We start from the raw sequence: 23,850 nt of genomic DNA on the forward strand, positions 1-23,850 counted from the left end.
TGAAAATAATTAAAAAGGATTAATTAATAAAAAGAAAACCCTTTAAACTATTCTTTTTTAATTAATTTATTTCATAAATCAAAAAAAGATCTTTTATTTTATTATAAAAATAAAGGTTTACAAGTTTTATTATAAAAACAATTCAAAATGTTGACCATTATTTTCTAAACATAAAGTGATTCTTCTTTTCATATCGAAGTCGTGTACAAGTTGTTTTGCTGTTATTTGTTGAACATTGTGTTGTATTGCATCTTCCAATTCTTCGATGGTATGTAACCGGTTTTGTAATCAGAAAAAATATTATGATAATATTAAAAAATATATATAAATAATAATAATAATTACAATTTCTATATGTATATGTATTAACTGGGTAATCACCTTAAAGAGAATATTACTTCTTTGTGATACAATGATATAATTCTTCGACGCATTGACTAACACGCAGGAAAATTTCCGGAGTGTTCCAAATTATGTCGCAAGATACAACAATGCGTTCTCTTAATTGGTCAACATTTTCAACTGGAGTAGCGTAGACTAGGATTTTCATATGGCCCCAAAAGAAAAATCTAAACAATTAAGTTCGGGAGATCGCGGTGGCCAAGGGTGCGGACCTCCTCGACCGATCCAACGGTCTGGATATTCGTCGTCTAAGTATTGGCGAGCAACCAAACTAAAGTGGGTCGGAGCTCCATCATGCATAAAGTACATGTTTTGTCTTACTTGAAGCGGTACATCTTCTAGCAGTTCCGGCAGTACTTCTTCTAGAGATTGTTGATAATCTGTACCGTTTAATCTGTTCGGTAAAAAATGTGTGCCTAAATGATCACCGACGATGGCAGCCCAAACATTTACGGAAAATTGTTGTTGATGATGGCCTTTTGCAATTTCATGTGGATTTTCTTCTGACCATATGTGGTTATTGTGAAAATTGAAAATACCATCCTTCGAGAAAGATGCTTTATGGGTAAACAGAACTTCGGCTCCAAACTCAGGATTTTCAGCAATTTTGTCTTGCATAAATGTACAAAAAACCAATCGTGGCGGAAAATCTCTTGGCAATAAGGCTTGTACTCTTTTTTTTTAATTTCAGCTTTTATTGGATCAACATTTTTATGTTATACACAATATTTATAATATTTAATATTGTTTTATTTCTTTGTACTGTATGAGGTTAATCAGTTGTCTCCTCTTCACTACTTATGTTACTGGTGACTAAATCTTGTGACAGTTTTCTTTTAAGTCGAACGGAGATGTTTTTCTATCCAAGGTTATAATATGTTGCTCCTTCACAGTTTTAAATTTTTAATGAACTTTTTTTTAAGATTTTTGGTAAAATCAGTTATCTTTGGAATGTTAAGTTCCTTATGACGTTGGTCGTTTCTAATATACCATGGTGCATTTGTTGCTATTGTTAGAATTTTATTTTGAAATGTTTGTAGTTTATGAAGATTAGTTTTTGCGATATTTGACCATACATAACCGGCATAAGTTAACAATGATCTTAGTAGTGACTTATAGAGTAAAAGTGAGCACTCTATTTTGAATTGTGATCTTCGGTTTATTAGAGGATATAGTTGGTTTAATCGCACATTAGCTTCATTAAGTTTTTGATTAATATGAAAACCCCAGTGAAGTCTGGTATCGAGATATACTCCAAGATATTTAACAGCTACATTTGACCATTCCACAGCTTGGTTATTTGTTAATATCACTGGAAGTTCTCGGAATCTTCGTAGTGCGAACATTTTTAATTGTGTTTTAGCCGGGTATACTGCAATTCCCCATTTATTAGCCCATTTGCATACGATATCTATATCATTTTGTAGTGACTTGGTTGTATTAGTAATATTGTTGTTCTGGCTAATTATGGTGGTGTCGTCTGCAAACATTGATAGCATTCCTGAGACAGTTGAAATATCGTGAACATATACAGGGTCATCCACGACGACCGTCCATTAGAACTTTACAGGGTTCTAGTTAAAACAAAAATTTGAAAATTCAGATTTAAGTACTATTAATTGCGTTCTCTTCGACTAAAATATTTTCAGTTTTCTAGCACTTCCGGTTATACCGGAAGTCGCCACCTACTTTATTTTTTAAATGGAACACCCTATATATTTTTACATATTTGGATTTATCTGTTTTCAAGATTTATGAATAACTTTACCTTTTGCAATTTGATTTGGTCGTTCTCGAGTTATTCGAATTTTTCTAGAAAATGTAGACCTTTATTAAAAAAATCAGAGAATGCTCGATTTTTGGGATATCAATTTAGGATTCAGAACATGCGTAAGCAACATGATGGAGTATGTTTTGGTGCCGAGTACAGCTGTCTAAAACGTTTGGTCACTTTACTACGGCACGTTAACTTTTCGAAATTTGGGAATACCATAACTTAATTTTTTTAAACAGCACCCCCCATATTTTATTACTTAGTCGTCTTCGGTGTCTCATTTTACATCTTTTATATTCCATATGTCCTATACCTAACATTTATAGTTTGGGAGATAAGTAGGGTTTTCTGAAAAATGCACACATATCATATCGATATTTAACCTAGTGTGCCATGAATACCTAGTGTGACCTCTAAGATTTAGAGATCAAAGATTTACCACATTTACCAAGCAACGCACATAAGCGTTGCTTGGTAAATGTGGTAAATCTTAGATCTTGGTAAATCGCTTTTGTTATAATCAATGACGGAGTGGAGAGAATAGCTGGAGCATTCGGCAATAAAATCGTCAGTTATCGAATAAGAGAAGAAGTAATGCTAAAGTATTTTCCAGATTCATCGTTTGAATGCAATAAGAAAGTAAAAAACGCAAGGAAATTCTTGGCTTAAACGAAGTATTTTTTTTTTAATATATAAATTTTGTCAAATACTAGCATAGGTAAAATCATTTCCAATAATAAACACAGATTTAATGACTTGGAAAAAAGTGGTGTTTATCTCATACAATGTGGGGATTGCGAGTGTAGATACGTGGGTCAAGCTGGAAGAAATCTAAAGGCCAGATTTAAAGAACATAAACTAAAATAACATTCAACGCTTTTAAACATTTACAACAATCTCAACACTCCATTAACATTAATAATATAACAATGCTCAAAAATATTAATAAATGAAAGCAGCTGGACCTGTTTGAGGAATTTTTCATTGTTAAATACAAAAACGACAACCCTAACACATTGCTTAACGATTTTTGTGATATTAACACCAATAGATTTTTCATAAAGATGATGTAAATTAGTTCCGTTGACATTTTTCACTGTATTAATTATAGCCCTCTATATTGAAATTCAATAATCCCACGGTTTTAACGGTTTTCCTTTCAAAACTCGTAATTCAACTACGCATCAGCAGTCCACCTAAAACCGCCGTCATGTAAAGGTGGGACTCAGTACAAAGTTTTATTTTATTTTGTTAATTCTTTTTAATTTTCAAAATTTAAATATTAACGTTTTTCGGCTCATTTTTCGATTGTTTTTTCAATTTTGATATAAAAAAACTTTCTGGCTTAATCAACTCGAAGAGTAGATACTTGGAAACAACGTGGAAATTTACAAAACACGAGTTTAGCACGAAGGTAAATTATTTCATAACTTCCTTTATTACGGTAACGTCCCTTAGATACACTACAATCTAAATCAATAACTAGGATGCCGTGTCTATTCTCCCAACAAGCATCGCTAATTTCCTTTAGCCGATGAAACTCCATATCGCTCATTATGTGATCTTCAAACACGTGTTTTAAATTTGTTAAGTCTTGTTTAAATAACACTAAAAAGTTACAATTATCGCGAACTAATTGTTTTGGAATTGCACTATAACTTTGACAAATTAGAAAGCAATCAATGTTTTTATGCCGACCATACGAAAAAAATTCCTTAATGACATTTTGACCTGTACAGGAAACATCGTCAAATACGGCTATCGATATTCTTTCGCATCTTCTGGTCGAATGAACTCTTCTATATTAGAAAATTCATAGTAACCACAATCTTTTATAGGTTCAATTAAGCGTCTTAAAAAATCGTACTTATTTTGGTATAACGAATTAGAGCATAAGTACAAGTTTAGGAAGCGCAGCCATTACGTGCAAGTAAAAGCGATAACATAGCATTTGTCTTTCTGACACCAGAGGGTCCTACAATTAAACCTCGCTTACATTTTCCACCAAATAAATAACTGTGTCTTGTAAAGTGTTTTTCGACCGTACCTTTACTAAAATTTAGTATTGGCAGTGTTAGCGGTTGCGATAAACAATTTAGTTTCTTATAGATCACGATTCTCGCGCTAATTGAATTATATATATAACATTAACAGGATAAGACTGAATAAAAATATGGCAAAACTAACTTTACATAGATATACTATATTTATCTATAGCTATAAAATAATAGTAATAATAATAGTAACAATTGTAATAATATTGGCAGTGGTTTTTGCATGCAAGAAAAGTAACAAGAGCAAACATAGAGCAAATTTTTAAAAAATCCTTATGTGAAACACCCTTACGTTTACAAAGACTTAGACTACGGTTACAACCATACGATTTCGAAATTAAATATAAACCTGGAAAAGAATTACTAATAGCTGATGATTTATCAAGGAACTATATAAATGAAACTAGTTCTTTAGTTGTTGTTGATAAAGAAATTTATGTACATCTGTGTTTGATTGAGAAAAATATGTCTTTTACAAATGATAAACTTAAACTACTTGTAAATGATTTGTTGTTTAAAAATGATATAGTTATTGTTCCAAAGAGCTTAAGGCCTGATATGTTAAAATTAATACATCTAAATCATCTTGGGTATGAAAAGTGCAAGTATAAAGCTAAGAGAGTTTTATATTGGCCACATATGTTTAAGGAGCTGGCTGACATAATTAAAAATTGTTTAGTTTGTTTGAAAAATCAGAAAAGTCATAGTAAAGAAACTCTTATGCGTAGAGGTGTACCTAACAAACCGTGGGAGGTTCTTGGGACTGATTTATTTTATTTTAAAAGAAAAACATTCCTTATATTTCTTGACTACTTTAGTAAATTTGTGGAATTTCAACCATTGACCGGGGAATTCACTGAAAGTGTGATAATAGCTCTAAAATCTGCTTTTGCTCGCTTTGGAATCCCGAGAATTTTATACAGTGACAATGGTCCACAGTACAACAATTACAAATTTAAAGATTTTTGTAAGAAATGGAAGTTTGACCATAAAACTTCTAGTCCGCATTACCCACAAAGCAACGGTTTGGTTGAACGATACCTACAGACGATCAAAAAAATGTTAAAGAAGACAGAAGAGAGTGGCTGTGATCCGTATATTGCATTGATGGAGTATCGGAATACGCCTATTGATGGGAATATTAACAAATCGCTAGCTGAGATAATGTTTGGAAGAAACAGAAATGCTTTCTTTCCAATCTTAGAGAATTTTAGAGTGAACAAGAGATATGATGAGGACAAGATAAAACTTTAAAAGGCACAGAACGCTTATAAGTACTGTATTGTATGTATTTGCCTGATTATTCTAAAGGAGAGATAGTATACGTTAAAGACAATAATCACAACATGACACCAGCTAAAATTATTGATAAGGCAGATAGACCTAGATGTTATCAAGTAGAATTGCAAAACAGGACACATAGTGGAACGAAACAAATTTAATCTGTATAAAGCATCTACTGAAGAGACTCTGCCGAATTGTAAAGAGCCTGAAGATTTTGAAATAACACTAAATAGTGACAAATTACCGGATATGAAATCTAAGAATGAAGAATGTGAATCGACTCCAATTAACTCTTATCCGATTAGTTCGAGATCCGGACGCATCCTTCGTAAGCCTGCATATTTATCAGATTATGTATCTTAATCGTTTGTTAATAAAAAAGAGGGATGTCAGGTGTTAGTTGTAGGAGATCGCGCCACGCGTGGGCTTTAGAAATAGAATAGACAACCGTTAAGTATCGCATGAACTACGTCGTATAAAAAGTTAGTTAGATTTAGTTAGTAATAAAGCTTGTGTTAAGAACAGTTTTTGATATATATAATAAAGTAATCTAATACAGTGGTGTTGATTTATTGAGAACAATATAACGTTACACGTACCTAGAAACAATGCTTCAAGATAGACTCGTACGCGGAGTGCGAGATGAACCTCTTCAAAAAAGGTTATTGCCCGAAACAAATATTTCGTTAAACAAAGCGTACGAATTATGTGAAGCGCACGAGATGGCGTCGCAAGGCTTCCAAGAATTAAAAAACGAACTTTTGGCGCCATAGTCGGTAAATAAGCTCAACTTCAAAGGAACAGATAAAAAAGGCGTAAGAAAAAAATGTTATCGATGTTCAGGCGACCACACTACAGATGGTTGTAAATTTAAAGAAACCATATATCGGTTTTGTAAGAAACTACTATCCGTGCAAAAAGTCAAGGCCCCTCACTTTAGAGATCGATATCTTCGCAACCACTCGATAACAAAAATTGCGACAAAGTTTGCTATAATCGCTGAACACGTAACATATGTTAATTTGAAAATTTTCGGATTCACGGTTTTCTTTTTATCGCGAGTTAAATGAAAAAAGTACCCGATTTTTGAGAGTGCCAGCAACTTTGTCAACTTTGCGATTTTTTTTCTCGAAAACTATCGTAAGAAAAAATTTGAATTTTGAACAGGTGGTAGCCTGATGTGTTCTTAATGTGGGGTATATTTTATTTTTTCGATATTCCATACAGTTTCGCGGAAAATCGCGGTTTAGTAATACACCGTTATGCCGAAAACGGCTGGGTGGATTACCTCGAGGATTTGACCAAAATATGTCAAATAATGTCGATTGTCGGATTCCGTTAAAAAAAATTTTTTAGCGCCTTATTTTTTTACGTAGGTAAGATAAAGGCGCGACGTACTGTCTGGGACACATCATCTGTTCCGATTGGACGGAACCCTGCTCTCCCCGCATAGCTTATTTCTGTTTCTCTTTAATTTTTAATGCCATTAAATCGCTCTTAAAAAATTAGGGAGCCTTTTTTAATTTTGAAAAACTGATAACGGAATCCTACAACCGACACATTTGACATATTTTGGTAAAAATCACCAGTTCAAATTTGAAATTTTTTCGTCAAATAGTTTTGGAGAAAAAAAATCGCAAAGTAGACAAAGTTGCTGGCATTCACTGATGTCAATAAACTCTACCGCAATTTTTTCCATCGAGCGGTTACGAAGATATCGATTACTAAAGTGAGGGGCCTTGACTTTTTGCACGGATAGTAGGGCATATGGAAAACGTTTGTTTTGCGAAAAAGAAAGGGGCTCGAAAAGTAAACAAACAAGACGCGGAAGACGCATCCGAAGAAAAAAACGATGATTTCGGAGAATTAATGAACAATGTATATCAATGGCCGATAAATAAAATAGACGGAAAAATGTTTTTAAATTAGTTTGTTGCGAATGTTCGGGTAAATAATAAAAATATTTCAATGGAAATTGACAGTGGTGCGGCGAATAGCGTGGTCGGGAAAGATACTTTCGTGGAAATTTTCGGGAAAAATTCAAAAGTGTTAACAAAGTCGAAAGTGATTTTAAAAGACTACCAGAATAAAGTCATCAATTTGGGAGATGGTATTGCGACGGTCGAATACAAAAACAGTAAAATAAATTTACCTTTGTTGGTAATAGCGGAAAATCGAACGAATTTACTCGGGCGAAACTGGTTTGCACCTCTTGAATTAACCTTAAGCGGAGTGAGTGAGATAAACAAAGTGATCCGAACGAACGATTACTTGAAAGATTTTCCGGAAGTATTTAGCGAGGACATTGGAACGTATCGCGGTCCTCCGGTATCATTCGATATTAAGAATGGCGTACATCCAGTTCTACTAAAAGCGAGAAAAGTTACATTCGCCTTAATCTAGCGCGTTAACAGCGAAATTGAGAGATTACAAAAACAGGGTGTCCTAGAACCAGTCGATTATCCGAGATGGGGAACACCTATTGTTGTCGTAACGAAGAGCAATGATGAAGTAAGAATTTGCTAAGATTATCGTGCTACAGTAAATCGAGTGCTACATGTCGATTAATACCCAGTGCCATGTGTCCAAGATATTTTGGCGGTACTGGCTGGAGGAAAGATTTTCGCAAAACTAGACATGGCTCAGGCGTATCTTCAAGTGAAAGTAGGCGACGCTGCGGCCGACGCACAGACTATAATAACGCATCGGGGAGCATTTCGATGTAAGAAGTTACAATTTTGAATAACGGCGGCACCGCAGATATTCCAGAGATTCATTGTTTCAAGACTTAACGGAATCCAAGGAGTATTACAGTATTATGACGATATTTTAGTAATTGGCAATTCGGATACAGATTTAGATACAAAACAACGAGAAGTACTTACAAGGGAAGTATCAGAACTGTCCCTCATCGATTTTGTTGAAATTTGGTACAGCAATAGTATGGCCAAAAATAAGGTTTGCGTATTTTTTTATACGTGCCAATAAAGCCCCTGGGGCGAGTTATAACGGTTGAAAATCGGGGCGAAATATATATATTCGCTTATAGGCTGAAAACGAAAATAGCTATCGAAATGTGGTAAATGTATGTTTATGAAATGTGTTTATGATCCATAAACCATTGTTGGGACTTTTGAGATCGGGAAAACCTACCCCGGAAGTCGTATCTCCTAGAATGCTACGATGAATCATCACATTATCAGTATATGATTATGACTTGAATTATGTACCAGGAAAACAGTTGGGGAATGCGGACGCTTTAAGCAGATTGCCAGAAAATAGCAACCCAATTGAGCCTCCAATAGCTTCAGACGTACTTCTTTTGGAAAACGTACCTGAAAAATGTTTAACAGCTGAGGAAATAGCTAAAGCAACAGCAAAAGATTCGGTACTGTCAGTTATTCAAAGGAATTCTCAGAGGAATTTAAAACATTTATAAATAAAAAAGTAGAAATATCCTCCTATCAAGATTGTTTACTGTGGGGATCAAGAGTAGTGTCGAGATAATGCACACAGCACATCCGGGAATGATAAGGATGAAATCGCTGGCCAGTTCGTATGTTTGGTGGCCGGGTATGGATGGATAAGGAAATAGAAGACTTTGTGAGAAATTGTCAAAGATGCCAAATGAGTGGAAATCAACCAGGAAAAGCGCCAATCCATCCGTGGGAATGGAAAGTATTTTTTGGTCGTGGTGGACGCCTATTCATAATGGTTAGAAGTTCAACAAGTTTCTGGACCATCGAGACATGAAACAATAACAGTTCTAAGAGAATTATTTGCTTAACAAGTATTGAGGAAAATGTCAGGTGAGAATTTACAAGTATTAATGGCTAGATATCTTTTAGTTCAACACATTACACCGAGTTCAACCACGGGGAGATCACCAGGAGAGATGCTCATGGGAAGAAGATTGTCATGCCTATTGGACCGAGTCAAACTAGATTTCACTAAGAACATGAAGACCAAACAAGATGAGAAGTGTTCAACAACACTGCCAAGAATGTTTACGTTAGACGATTCAGTTTTCATGAGATCGTATGGAACACGGGAAAAGTGGCAACCTGCAGTAGTAACTGAAGTAACCGGTCCACTTAGCTATAAAGTCCAAACACCAAGTGAGACCAAATGAGATAGAAGAGCCCAAGGTTGGAACATGCAGAAGCAGAGCCATTACTGGAAGAAGAAGCAGTTGCACAACCAACCAACTTTTGATTGGGACAAATGAAGACAAACCAGAAACTACACGCCCAAGAAGAGAACGAAAAATTCCAAAATATTTACAAGACTATAAAACTGAATAGTTCTTCACCAGGGGTGAGGAGTGTAGTGTATGCGCATGCGTGAAAGAAAAAGAAAAAGACTTATGTATTCATATATTAATAAATAGTGTAAATCATACGTGTAACTTTTATTGCCACTCGATACACCACACTAGGAAAATCAAAAAGTGACTTGGGACAACTGGAGAAGTATTTACATCATATTTGGCCCACTTCGCATGGAATTAGGGGGCTCGGAGAATCAATTTTGATTGTTGCAAATAAAATTTAGCGAATATATCCGCGTTTAGAACAGAAGTTATAAGTGAGTATTAAATTATATCTAGTCTCACGTCGTTGGTTTAATGATTTTTGATTACAAGAAGAATCTTGCCGAGTTACCTTTTTACTACTAGTTTTTTTTAATAGGCGCAGTAATTATGTTTGCAGATATTCAATTATATCGAAATCGATATAATTTCTTTGAAATGATCGCTTTATTAAGTGATTTTAACCAACGAAATTCCTCTTTAAATTAGTGTATGAAACGTATTGGGTTGGACTATAAAAATTTTATGAAAAAAGTCGGTAGTTTTCTTTGCTTTTACCTTAACCCCAAAATGTTAAAATGATGATAGAAACTCAACATATCTTAAGGGGGTAATTTATGCAAATGAAAATGTGTGTTTAATCTTAAACTAAAGCCACAAATTTTGTTTTCATCTACAATTTCTCAAGCAATTTATAAGGAAAATAATTAAATTTATACATAAACAGAAAATCAACCATATTAAAAAAATCATACCGACTTTATTTATAAGAACTAAGAAACGACTTTTATCTTAAATTAAAGCATAAACTTTGATCTTCATGCCTATGTATAATAAGTAATACGAGTAATAAGAAAAATGTCAATGTTCAATTAAGGTAATAAACGAAAAATTGATTTTATTTTAATATGTAACTGTTATTAGACAATACTGAAAACAAATTATATCATCAAGCATCATTAAGCACAACTCAATACAAATACATTTTTAATACATTAACTACTTTCTTAATGATATTACATTCCCAAACTTACCAGTTTCATTACTTCATTCGCCGTTAACATGTCGAAAACATTCGGGTTTTACCTTTTAAAAGAATATTTGCGAAAACACCACGCTTTGCCAATACCGCAAGGATTACACGGGTTCGGACCAACAATTTTGATTGGTATAAATTTAATTTTAGGAAGTTACCCATTTATATCAAACATTATAAGTAGGAAATAAGCGCGAATCCGTACACAATTTTATTTACCTCTCAATCATTCCAGATTACAAGATTAATTTTGTGAAATGTTTATATAATATGGAAATTTTTACAATGGGACTATTAGTAATATCAATTAACGTCCAACTAGTACGAAATCGACACCGCTTTTTTAAATTAATAAATGTATTGAGTGATTTAAACCAGGTGGAAATTCAAAGAATTAAAGGCATTGAAACAAATTTAAAAATGTTGTTTAAAACGATTCGTTTCGCTTCATTTTTTGTCGCTTATTTTATGACGTATTATGGTTTGTTGAACGATGATTGCGGTGGTTTAAGTGACTATAAAAATTGTTTAGTTATTGAGTATTACGTTCCTTTTGGTGTGAGGTATTGGGTAATAACGTTAATATTGTTGTTTCAAGCATACACAATACATCTTACAATAAATGGATTATTAATAGCGATAACGATGTGTTATTATTCAATGAAGTTGTTGATTGTACGTATAGAGCACCTTAATGATATGGTAAAAAATACAAAATTAACTAGAAATAATAAAAGAAATTTTAAAACGTTGCGACCCATCATTTTGTATCATCAACGTATATTAAGGTGTTAACCTTTTTAAGTAATTATTTTTATTAAGTAAAATATTTCAGGATGTTTCAATTTCTTAGTGGTTACCTCAGCAGTTTTTTTGTACTCACAAAATTTGGTACTATAGTTGGTCTTACTATGACTACTGTTAAATTTGTTGTGGTACGAATTAAATTTATTTAACATGGTTTGAATTAATCTAATATTTTTTTAGAGTAAGGACTCGACTAGTTTCTTAATGACCATAAGTTGCTTAGTAGGAATGTTTGCACCTCACACTTTTGTGCAGAAATTGACTACAGCGGTATGAATAATTTCTTTCTTTTTCTCACTATTATTAATTTAATCAAATTAATCAAAATAGGCTGCTGGAGTGAGCGATGAAATATATAACCTTAATTGGTACGAAGCGGATACATCAACGCGCAAAATCATTCTAATTTTTCTTCAAACAACTCAAAAACCACTCGCAATCGAGCTACCATTTTTCGGCCAATTCTCCCATGTTGCATTGGGAATTGTAAGTTATAATTAATTCATTTTAAAATAATACAATAAAAAATATTATTTAAGGAATACAAGAGAGTTTACATTTTATATAATTGGATACTAACAATTATGAAATAAAGATTTATTGTAACGAATTTATCGCAAATATTCAGCACCTATTTTTAGATGACACTTTTGATGTTTATGATTTAACGCTAAGCAAAGACCCCCCAAGCTAAAAGCACACACAATCAAACAACTAAAGTTCACAAGTTCTTCAAGTAAGCTCAAATAAGGTAAAGATCAAAAAGTTTTTATAAACGAAATTTTAATCGGGTTAATATTTTAGGATGAATCATTTAGTTAGTTTTGCCCTGACGTTACTCTGCCTTTCGAAAGCGGTCGTTTCAGTACCCATCATCAGCGAACCAAATTCGTTACAACAAGTTTGTTATTATATTATGGACAACTTGAGATTACAAGAAAATACGAGTAATAATATCATAGTTAATTTAATTAGTTTTGAAAAAAAATTTGAGTTATAGGTGGCAACATTGAGGATAAACACTCAGGACGTGGAATCAAGAGACAAGCAGTTGATCACGTGTTTTTGCGATTTGGGAAACAATTCGGCTTCTAAATTACTATTTTAATGAATCATCACCAGTTTTCAACATTTTGTTATAGTAATATAGTCAAAAAATAAAAACTAAAATTTAATTTATTTTAATTTTATTATTATTAGCTGCGATTTGAATAATTATAATAACACTAGTTTACAAGAAAAATCTCGAAAAATGTTGTGCTGATTCTGAAACTGTCTTCAGTTTTTCTCCATCACGTCCAATTTTCGAGATAGGTATACCCAAAAATGTGGAAAATCGTAAATTAAAAAACATAGTAACGGTTCATGTTCAGTATATTTTTTATTTTGCATAGTGTGTATAGCTTGTTTTGATAGATTGAATATAGATTGGTACTTGCTATATGTTTAAAATTAAAAAAGAATATTAGTCTTTTCGAAAGACAACTTTTATGTACGTCTTACATGCAGTTACAATTAGACAAAAGTGATAGAAAACTAAAAATAACAACGTTCATTTTTTTTATAAATTTCTGACGGTAGCAAAAAAAATGAAAACATGGCTACTAAAAATTTTTAAATTTTTGGAAAGTGAATTGCGAATGTTTGTAGCAGCGCTACAAATACTCCCCTCTCCAGAACATACAAAGATCACTCAAAATTAGCAGCAGCAAGGATATGAATACAAATGTAATTTAAGTTTAAATACAGGCGTCCCTCATATAACACGGTTCATTCGTACCGTGCTATATCAAAACCGTGTCATACTTTTTTATTGATTAATTTAAATTATTATATTACTTCTTTTTGGTCGAAATTTTGCCAAAATTTCGTTCCAACAAAATCGACAAATAAAAAAGTAAGTTATCTTCAAGTTTTTAACCAAAAATAAAAATATTAAATTATTAAATACAATACAGTGAAATAGAAAAATTAAAAATACAACAAAAAATATATTCAAAAAATAATAAACATTATTATAAAATAAATAAAAACGTCTTATTAGAACACAAAATTAATTTTTATCATCACTCTCATCAGAAAACACAACAAATCTATTTTTTTTTCCTAACGTTGGTTGAAACTCCTCTTCATTAATTACTTGTTTTCTTTGTTTTGATCTTGCAATACTTTCAGCATTTCCCTATAAGGAGCTAAAGAATTTTGAAATTCTCTCTTAAATTTCCCTATGCGTACAACTGAAGAATCTTTTTGAACAAAAAAAACTTCTAATTCATTAGCTAAAGTCCTTTTTGCAGATCAGTTACATTAAAATTAACAACCGATTCAATATCAGAAATCTCTTCGGAAACATCCACGTTATTTGAAGTGGGGATATTTATTAATTGAATTAGTTCTTCTTCGTTAAAAGCGTGTTCCTCAAACAATTCCTGAACATCAACAATGTTCATATCTGACAATCCGTCCCCTTCTAAATTAGAAGCAACCGATATAATTCTATTATACTCTGCTTCCTCAAATGGGACAGAGTTTCCTCTCTGTACCATTTGTGGTAACAAAGCTTTCCAACACGCATGAAGTGTACACTGTTTTAACTCCTTACAAGATAAATTTATAGTTGCAATACAATCTAAAATAGATAACTCTTTCCAAGCTTGAGTAAGCGTTAAACTCTTATCGTTTTCTAGCCTTTCGAAAATCTTTTGGAATGATATTCGTATATAATATGCCTTAACTGTTGAAATTATTCCTTGATCTAATGGTTGGATCAGCGATGTGCAATTTGGAGGAAAACATACAATCTTTACATTTGGATAACTTAACTCTTTACTGTGACAAGCAGCATTGTCAATAAGCAATAAAACTTTAAAGCTCAAATTTTTTTTCTTCAATAACTGTTCTAGTTCAGAAATGAGATGTGTTAAATGTGCTGGTGAACACTGGACCAACAAATGCACTAAAGCCAAAGAAATCCCGGCTAAATGTTTCAACTGTGGAGAAAATCATCCAGCGAACTACCGTGGATGCATTGTGATTAAGGAACTACAAGCCATCAGACATAAGAAAACAGTAAATTCAAATAAAATAAAGCCAGGCGCCTCGTATGCCGAAAAAGCAAGTGGTGAAACTACAGAGAAAACTGTAAGTACATTAACCGATAAGAAAGCAGTAAGTTAGATCTAATACTAGAAAAAATACTTCAACAAGAAGAAATAATAACAACTTTATATACTCGTCTAGATTTCATTGAAAGCAATTTAAACCAAGGAGCGATTCGACAGCATCAAAACACACTACCAATAATACTTAAAGAAAACAATATTGATATATGTCTTATCTCCAAAACTCATTTTACACGAGAATCGTATATAAACATCAACCATTACAATACTTACCACACAATTCACCGGAGTAATGCGGCTCGAGGTGGAAGTGCAATTATTGTTAAAAGGAATGTTGACCACTATTTGAACAATACAATTAGTACTGAACAACATCAAACTACAGTGGCAAAAGTTCAAACTGCTAATGGCTTAATATCTGTAGGAGCAACGTACATACCACCGAGACATAATCTCAAAAGAGAAGATTATCAGGAAATTCTACTACATCTCGACAACAAATTTATACTTGGAGGAGACTTTAATGCAAAACATATGTCTTGGGGTTCTCGCTTGACAAATACAAAAGGAAGAGAACTGAACCATGCAATAGAGGCCCTAAATTGTGAGGTGCTCTCCACTGGGAAGCCAACTTACTGGCCAACAGATAAAAGTAAAATTCCAGACCTGCTTGATTTTTTTATTACGAAAAATATTTCGCTTAACTTCGTAAACATAGAAGAAGAGCTAGGGCTGGACTCAGATCACTCACCAGTAATTATTACTCTAAATAATAAAGTATGTAACAAAGAACCCTTTTTATCACTAACTAATAAACTCACTAATTGGAATCTATTTCAACAAACATTAGATAATAAAATTCATCTTAATGCTCTTATGAAAACAAACGAAGACATTGACAATGAAGTAGAAAAGTTCTTAAAAGACATACAACACGCAGCTTGGGCCTCACCACCAATTTTAACACCAAAACCTAAATCTAATATTTATCCTAAATTCATTAGAGACAAAATTGCAGAAAAACGGAAAGCAAGAAAGAAATGGCAAACCAATAGAATTCCTACTGATAAAACTAAATTAAATAAAATAACAGCCGAATTAAGGGCATTAACAGATAGCCACAAAGAAAATAATATTCAAAAGTACTTAAAAGACCTTACTGACGATGCCAGTACTAATAATTATTCTCTGTGGAAGGCAACAAGAAAGCTTAAAGTTCCAAAAACACATACACCTCCAATTCGAAATAATAATGGAAATTGGGCTAAGAGCAATCAAGAAAAAGTTAATTTGTTTGCTGAACATCTGAAAGAAACTTTTACATCAGACAGTCCAACAACTATGCTAAATAGTGTCCCTAGCGTATTTCAAAGTGATCAGCAGAGTAATATACCATGTGTAAGAATGAAAGAACTGTATTATGAAATACAAAAACTAAATGTAAAGAAATCAGTGGGGTATGACCTAATTAGTGGAGAAACATTGAAACATCTACCAAAACGGGCGATTACAAAACTATTACACATAATTAATGCTGCTTTTAAACAGAAATACTTCCCAAGCATACGGAAAGTTGCTGAAATAATAATGATACCAAAACCTGGTAAACCCCCCACAGATGTTACATCATATAGGCCAATCTCATTATTACCCTTACTATCAAAACTGCTTGAAAAATTACTATTAAAAAGACTAAAACCTGTCATAGAAGAAAAAGCCCTAATACCAACACATCAATTTGGGTTTCGGAATAAACATGCAACAATAGACCAAGTGTATAGAATAACGAATACTATCGAAATAGCAATGAAAGAAAATAAAGTCTGCTCTGCCGTATTTTTTGATGTTGCACAAGCATTCGACAAAGTCTGGTTAGATGGTTTAAATTACAAACTAGACCAAATACTACCATCAACGTATAGTCAACTATTAAAATCATATCTTTCTGATCGATATTTTAGAGTAAAATACGAAAACGGTTATTCACCAATACATGAAATACGAGCCGGAGTTCCTCAAGGAAGTGTGCTTGGCCCAACATTGTACTTACTCTACACATTCGACCTTCCTCAGGTACCAGAAACTTTAACAGCTACATTCGCAGACGACACAGCGATCTTGGCTGTTGCATAAAATGAAGTAGTTGCAGCAAATAAGTTACAATTGGCATTAAATTCAATAGAAAACTGGACCAAACGATGGCTAATAAAACTAAATGCAAATAAATCGACATACATAAACTTTACTTACAAGAAACTAAACTATGTCCCAGTACACATAAATGGCAATGCAGTCCCTTACGCCGACACCGCAAAATATCTTGGTATGACGCTGGATGCCAACTCAAATGGAAAGCTCACGTCAAAAAAAACGTGAGGAACATGATATCAAATTTAGACACCTATATTGGCTTATTAGTAGAAAATCAACGCTATCACTAAGAAACAAGTTGTTAATATACAAACAAGTATTAAAACCAAAATGGACATACGGAATCCAACTGTGGGGTTATACCTGCAAGACAAATGCATGTCTGATTCAAAGATTCCAGAACAAAGTACTAAGGTGCATAGTGAATGCACCCTGGTATATAAGAAACACCGACCTCCATCGCGACTTGAAAGTAGCATCGGTGTCATCAGAAATTGCATCATTTGCATGTAAACATGAGAAGAGAATGCACGATCATCCCAACATCGAGGCCATCCAGCTTCTCGACAACGAGGATGTCCTGCGTCGCCTTCAGAGGATGAAGCCGTTCGATTTAGTGACCTAGTGCCCTAGTCGATTCAAACGCGAGCAATAGTGCGGAATTATAACAAAAACAGTAATACCCAATACGTGTGTTCCGCGTATCGCAGTGTGTTTCATTGCTCTTGGATTCAAGGAACGATTTATTAACATTGGTTTTACTACAAAATTTCCCGATAAGTTACTACACATGTGGAGGGTAACACGATCTTTGCAAAGTTTGTAACCTGATACTTGCTTCTGAATTTTTGAAACAAATGTTCGTGACGGCTGTTTCTTCCAGTACAAAGCTGTTTCATCAGCGTTAAAAATTTGATCTGCCCCAATATTCTCCCCTTAATTTGTGGTATTTCCAGCATGAATTTTTGGGCAGCATCTACATCTGCTGAAGCTTGCTCTACTTGAAATTTTCTATTGTGCAAAGAAAATCTTTCTTTAAAATTTTCAAACCACCTTAACTTGTCAAAAATAACACCTTTGGTTGTTCTGTAGAAGAAAGTTCACTTTTCTTTAAGTGCGTGTAAATTTTGAGTGCTTTTTGTTTAATACTGTTTGTGCTCAAAGGGATTTTTTTATCTAAACAATCTTCCACCATATTATAAGAGCATGTTCTATTTTTCCTTTTTTAATATAGTTCGAATAGTAGCTTCATTCAAATTTAATGATTTTGCAATGGATGAAGGCTCTTCTCCGGTTTTTATACAATCTAAAATTCTAATTTTTTCTTCGGGAGAAATAAATTTTCGTTTAAATTTTTGCTTCGCGATCTTGTCAGACATTGTCTAAATTTAGGGTCCAAAATTAAATTTACTATAAACGTTACAACTTCAATTTTTACTTACCTCAAATTAAAATTATTATGTATTAACTTTCAGTAACTGTCAAAAGAAGATTATTTATTATTCACTATCTATTTTTTTTTTCACTTTTTGCTATTTACTTTCCAAAAAAGAACAAGAAAAAACTTTACCAACTTCATTCACAAAGAACAAAACACATAACTACCCTCATAAAGAAGTGACGGGTTTTCTGTAGCAATAAAGTTGGGAATTCCCCTTATTGAACGTAATTGAAAAAAAATATTCAGTTGAGAATTCCCCGTGTGGAACGAAAATTAAATTCAATTTTTTAAAATCGTGTTATATCAAAACCGGGTAATATTAATTAGTTAAAATTTTGTACAGTGTAATATCGAATCCATGTTATAATAATCGCAAATTTTATACCGTGTAATATCGAAACCGTGTTATACGAGGGACGCCAGTACAGAAACGAACTCCCAAATGTTTTTTGTAACTGTTAATAATTTGCGATGAGTTATTGTTACTGAAAGAAGAATTATTGAAATTAATTATTGAATTATGATATGTAATTTTAAAAAAACGAATTCAGAAGTCGGCAAATCTTTGTGAATGAAAGGTTTCGACACTGAATGAAATTTTGAATAGGTTTAAGATTAGGATAAGTTTCTCTCAAACTTGTTAGTAAGGGTGTTGTCTCTATGTTATATTGAGAGGTTATGAAGAATTCTGCTGGTAAGCGTAATGGCTGTCCATAGACTAGTTCAGCGAGGGATCAACCGAGATCTTCCTTTAAACAGGATCTTAAACCCAGTAAAATTACAGGAAGATTGTTGTTCCACCTATAGCTACATCCTTTGGCGGTAATGGCATTTTTGAGGGTCCTGTGGAAACTTTTCAAAATGCCGTTTCTCTGGGGATGATAATAAGAGGAGTGGATCTGTTGAGATCAAAACAACTTATTGAATTGTTGAAAGAGATGGGATTCGAATTGTTGACCTCTATAATGTGAGATGGTATGAGGCACACCGTATCTCGAGAAATATTGATTTAATAGGGCTGAAGCTATGGTTTCAGATGTTGTATTTGGAAATTGGCAACTGTAGCCTCCAGGTTCATCATGGTGAGTATTAATAGGATAAAAAAGAATAAGTCCACGATGATTATTTATTATTTTTTTCTAATTTCGGTACAACAATGTTTCGCTTTTTCTAAAAGTGTCTTCAGGTACGACTAGAATAATATGGAACATAATTATTACTAGTTGACGGTTTTTTTTTGTTGGTGATATAAAATTAAAATTATAAAAAGTTCTTACCGTTAAAAACAAAGAATGATGCACACGTGAAAAAATGATCATGTGGAAAAATTTCTCTTACAAAAAACTACGACGGACCGATGATTAAAAATATAATTATGGATTAAAGAAAAAAGTGAAATTTTTGAAAACGGCGTGGGTTTACCATGTCAGGTTAAAAACTCCAACGTCGGGTGATAGGTTAATAAAAGTAAAAGGTAAAAGTAAAATACCGGTGTGACATTAAACTTATTGAAAATATCGGAAAATTGTTTTTGGATTAAAGGGTGGAAAGGTATAGAGACAAAAAACTACACACCGGTATACCGTGCTAATGCTAAATTGGGCCAATTATTAACTAATAATAAACACATATTCGATGATAAACTTAAAAGTGGGATTTACAAACTTAATTGTAACGATTGCGATTCCTTTTATATAGGACAAACTGGAAGGAATATCAGTACTAGATTCAAGGAACACTTAAATAAAGAAAATTCTACTTTTTATAAACATTTAAAAGAACATAAACATAAAACTGATATATCAAAAATTAAACTTCTAAAACATCTTAATAAATCCAGAAAAATGGACCTATTTGAGGAATACTATATAAAATCATACCACATTAAAAACCCTGAACATATTTTGAATGAAATTACTGATTTTAACAATTATAATAGATATTTTACACCTTTCATATAATTTCAAACTCACCGCTCTTGCATTTGGTTTGTCACATCCTGATACCAATTTTTCATTTTCTTAAGTTGTCATATTACTTACTTCCTCTTTTAACTGACCTCAGTCCGTTGTAACCAGTCGATATGTGCACACGACTCAAGTTTTTCGGTAACACTTAACGTTGTAATACGCTTTCAATAATATTAATACCCTTTTCTTTTAGATTTTTAACGATAAATTCCCTTTTTATAACACGCCTTCAGCTTTCACAGTTTCTTTTACGCCTGCCTTCAGCATTTCAAAACTTTATTAACCTATCACCCGACGTTGGAGTTTTTAACCTGACATGGTAAACCCACGCCGTTTTCAAAAATTTCACTTTTTTCTTTAATCCAAAATTATATTTTTAATCATCGGTCCGTCGTAGTTTTTTGTAAGAGAAATTTTTCCACATGATCATTTTTTCACGTGTTCATCATTCTTAGTTTTTGACGATAAGAACTTTTTATAATTTTAATTTTATATCACCAACAAAAAAAACCCGTCAACTAGTAATAATTATGTTCCATATTATTCTAGTCGTACCTGAAGACGCTTTTAGAAAAAGCGAAACATTGTTGTACCGAAATTAGAAAAAAATAATAAATAATCATCGTGGACTTATTCTTTTTTATCCTGTTGTATTTGGAGTCGGATATGCTTCTGGCCATCTAGTAAATCTGTCTATTACTGTAAGGATGTAGGAACAACCCACTGAAGTAGGTAAAGGACCTACTAGATCAATGTGAATGTGTTCGAAGCGTCCTTTTGGTATGGGTATATGATCTATTGGTGATTTTGTGTAACGATACACCTCGGCCTTTTGGCATTGTATGCATGTCTTACATCAATGTTTAATGTCTTCCTTTAAATGTGGCCAATAAAATTATTGCTTAATTAAATTTAAAGTAGCTTTAAAACCTGAATATGAAAGGAAATGAAATTTATTGAAAATATTTCGGCTGAAACAAGTAGGAATGTATAATTTAAGTGAAGAAGAATCTTCATGTCAAAGATCTGAATTAGAATTTGTCATTCTACTTTTAGACAGATCGTTTGTTATGACTTCATAATTGTTTATTAATAAGATGTTTCAACCAAGGACAGTAAAATCTAACAGGACTGCTACATCCATTGTTGTGACAACCTGCCCGCAAACTACGTCACACCATTTTCCACGCCCAGCTGTTGTTATGGTCTATGCGTTTGCTGTGTATTTTTAGAAGTTATATCCTAGACGTATTTATATTATTTTTGAAGTTTTATGTTTTTAGACGTATTAATGTCTATCATATAACCTTTAAAAACGCAGACAGTTACCAGGCGTGGCAAATAGTGTGACGTAGACTGCGGGCAACCAATCCCTAGTGGACTACAAAAATACAATGTATGTAGCAGTCCTGTTAGATTCTACAGTCCTTGGTTTCAACTCTATATCTGAATCTTGCGCCTCTTTGATTGATGATTCTGAAGGATATTCAGAATTCAAGGTTATATTGATGCTAGAAAGAGTGTCTGAAACAACGTTATGTTTTCCTTTTACATAATTAATTTGGGAAGTAAATTCTACAATGTAGTTAATATATCTTGTCTGTCTAGGCGATTTCTCTGATTTTGAAAAGAATGTTGTTACTAGCGGCTTGTGGTCAGTGAATATAGTAAATTGATTTTCATGTAAGAAATGTCTGAAATGCTTTATAGCTGAATAGATTGCTAATAATTCCCTTTCAAAATGCTATAGGTATAATAGTTGGTGGTTAAAGAATTGATTTTGTAGCTTCAAATGCTCTTTTATCTTCTATTCTCCATGAAGATATTGTTTTTAATTTCCTTGATGAATTATAAGAAGTAACCAAAGAATGTAATGGGGATAAAATTCTAGAAATGTTAGGAAGGAAACGCTTTAACCGTATTCGGAAGAGGAAATTTTGATATAGCTTCAATTCTGGATTTTGAGGGTTTATACCAGCCTGAGAAACATGGTGGCTTAGAAAATCTAATGATGAAACATCCCATAATCACTAAGCCGTTTGAATAAAATTTTTAGATGCTCTAAATGTTCGTCTTCAGATTTACTTGCTACCAATATATCATCTAAATAAACAAAGAGAAAATTTAAGCTAGACCGTACTTCATTGATAAATCTTTGGAAAGTTTGCGCGGCGTTTCGTAAGCCAAAGGGCATTCGCACGAACTCGAATAAACCGAAAGGGGTACATATTGCCATTTTATAGATATCCTCTGGATCTACCGGAATTTGGTGATAAGCTCTGACGAGGTCGATTTTTGAAAAAATTGAACATCCTTGTAGGTGAAGGTTAAAATCTTAAATATGCGGTAAAGGATGAAGATCTGGAATTTCTACCATTAATTCAAATTCTTTTTTGACGATTAAAAGTCTTTTTGCATCGACACGACGTGGTCTACTAAAAGGAAGATGCGAATTGGTGATAATTTTATGAGCAATTGAGTGTAAGACTGGTTTTGAAAAATCCGGGATACATGTTAAATTAGGAAATTGTTTAACTAACTTTGTGAATTTAGTTTCAATAGAGATCTGAGAATTTATTAAATTAATTTTGGAACGGTTAAAATTAAAAACCGAACAAATTGAAGCGATATGCGTTAAAGGATCAACAATTCTACGATTCTTGATATCGACTAAAAGATGGTGCTTTCCTAAAAAATCAGCAATATTGGTTTCGTCACATCTGCTAAAGTGAAAACGAATGGAAACGTACGTCGTAGATGTAAAGATACAGAAAGTAATTTTTTTCAAGCGTTTTAAATTTGTTACCATTAGCAGCAGACAATACCAAGGATGATTCGCTTTTGTGAGAAGGAAATAAAGAAACAGGAAGTACCGAAATATCTGCTCCGGAGTCAATCAGAAGGTTATTAAGATCGTCGTAAATAAACCGTGAACTTAAAGATTCAACTCCGCAGGATATATTTAAACCCTTATTTTTAATCTCTATTGAAACGTTTGTTAGTTTTTTTGATTTGAAACTTTTGATTTTTCAGTAAATGATGAGTTGAATTTACACCAACTCCCTTGGCAATACCTTGCTTTATCACCAAAACGAAGATGAAATCTCCAAATTCCGCAATTATTGTCACTTCTTGAAGGACTTTTAGAAGAAGACCTTGAGCGAAAATTCGAATGTTGCTTAAGTGAATAATGATTACAACAACGACCACTGTCAAAATTGTTGTAGTTACCAAGGACTGTAGAATCTAACAGGACTGCTACATCCATTGTATTTTTGTAGTCCACTAGGGATTGGTTGCCCGCAGTCTACGTCACACTATTTGCCACGCCTGGTAACTGTCTGCGTTTTTAAAGGTTATATGATAGACATTAATACGTCTAAAAACATAAAACTTCAAAAATAATATGAATACGTCTAGGATATAACTTCTAAAAATACACAGCAAACGCATAGACCATAACAACAGCTGGGCGTGGAAAATGGTGTGACGTAGTT

The 23,850-nt window shown here is 33.0% G+C and overlaps 1 protein-coding gene and 1 long non-coding RNA gene across 3 annotated transcripts; both read left to right on the forward strand.

Annotated features, from left to right (window-relative positions):
• Window positions 1-3,381: 3,381 nt before the first annotated feature.
• On the forward strand, window positions 3,382-12,848 carry LOC111425079 (odorant receptor 22c-like). 2 transcript variants are annotated; one of them, XM_071195153.1, is made up of 7 exons: window positions 3,382-3,590; window positions 11,698-11,797; window positions 11,850-11,939; window positions 12,000-12,155; window positions 12,209-12,420; window positions 12,474-12,616; window positions 12,670-12,848. In XM_071195153.1, exons 2-5 carry the CDS (start codon window positions 11,699-11,701, stop codon window positions 12,260-12,262), a joined length of 399 nt encoding a protein of 132 aa, XP_071051254.1. In that variant the 5' UTR covers window positions 3,382-3,590; window position 11,698; the 3' UTR covers window positions 12,263-12,420; window positions 12,474-12,616; window positions 12,670-12,848. The 2 variants fall into 2 exon arrangements, 1 of the variants encoding a protein (XP_071051254.1); XR_002707684.2 differs by lacking the exon at window positions 11,698-11,797.
• Window positions 12,849-19,963: 7,115 nt separating this feature from the next.
• LOC139429354 (uncharacterized) lies at window positions 19,964-20,982 on the forward strand. Its single transcript, XR_011639998.1, has 2 exons — window positions 19,964-20,491; window positions 20,547-20,982. It is a non-coding gene; the product is annotated as an uncharacterized lncRNA (long non-coding RNA).
• The last annotated feature ends 2,868 nt before the right edge of the window (window positions 20,983-23,850 follow it).

This window comes from Onthophagus taurus, chromosome 3 (assembly GCF_036711975.1).
Source record: "Onthophagus taurus isolate NC chromosome 3, IU_Otau_3.0, whole genome shotgun sequence".
Classification (NCBI taxonomy): Eukaryota; Metazoa; Arthropoda; class Insecta; order Coleoptera; family Scarabaeidae; genus Onthophagus; species Onthophagus taurus.

What these genes read in the sequence shown, in the direction of transcription:
- LOC111425079 (XM_071195153.1), top strand. Translation starts at nt 11,699, where the DNA reads ATGTTTCAATTTCTTAGTGGTTACCTCAGCAGTTTTTTTGTACTCACA. An exon ending in CTACTGTTAAATTTGTTGTG is followed by an intron (nt 11,798 to 11,849) that starts GTACGAATTAAA and finishes ATATTTTTTTAG; the next exon opens with AGTAAGGACTCGACTAGTTT. An exon ending in CCCATGTTGCATTGGGAATT is followed by an intron (nt 12,156 to 12,208) that starts GTAAGTTATAAT and finishes ATATTATTTAAG; the next exon opens with GAATACAAGAGAGTTTACAT.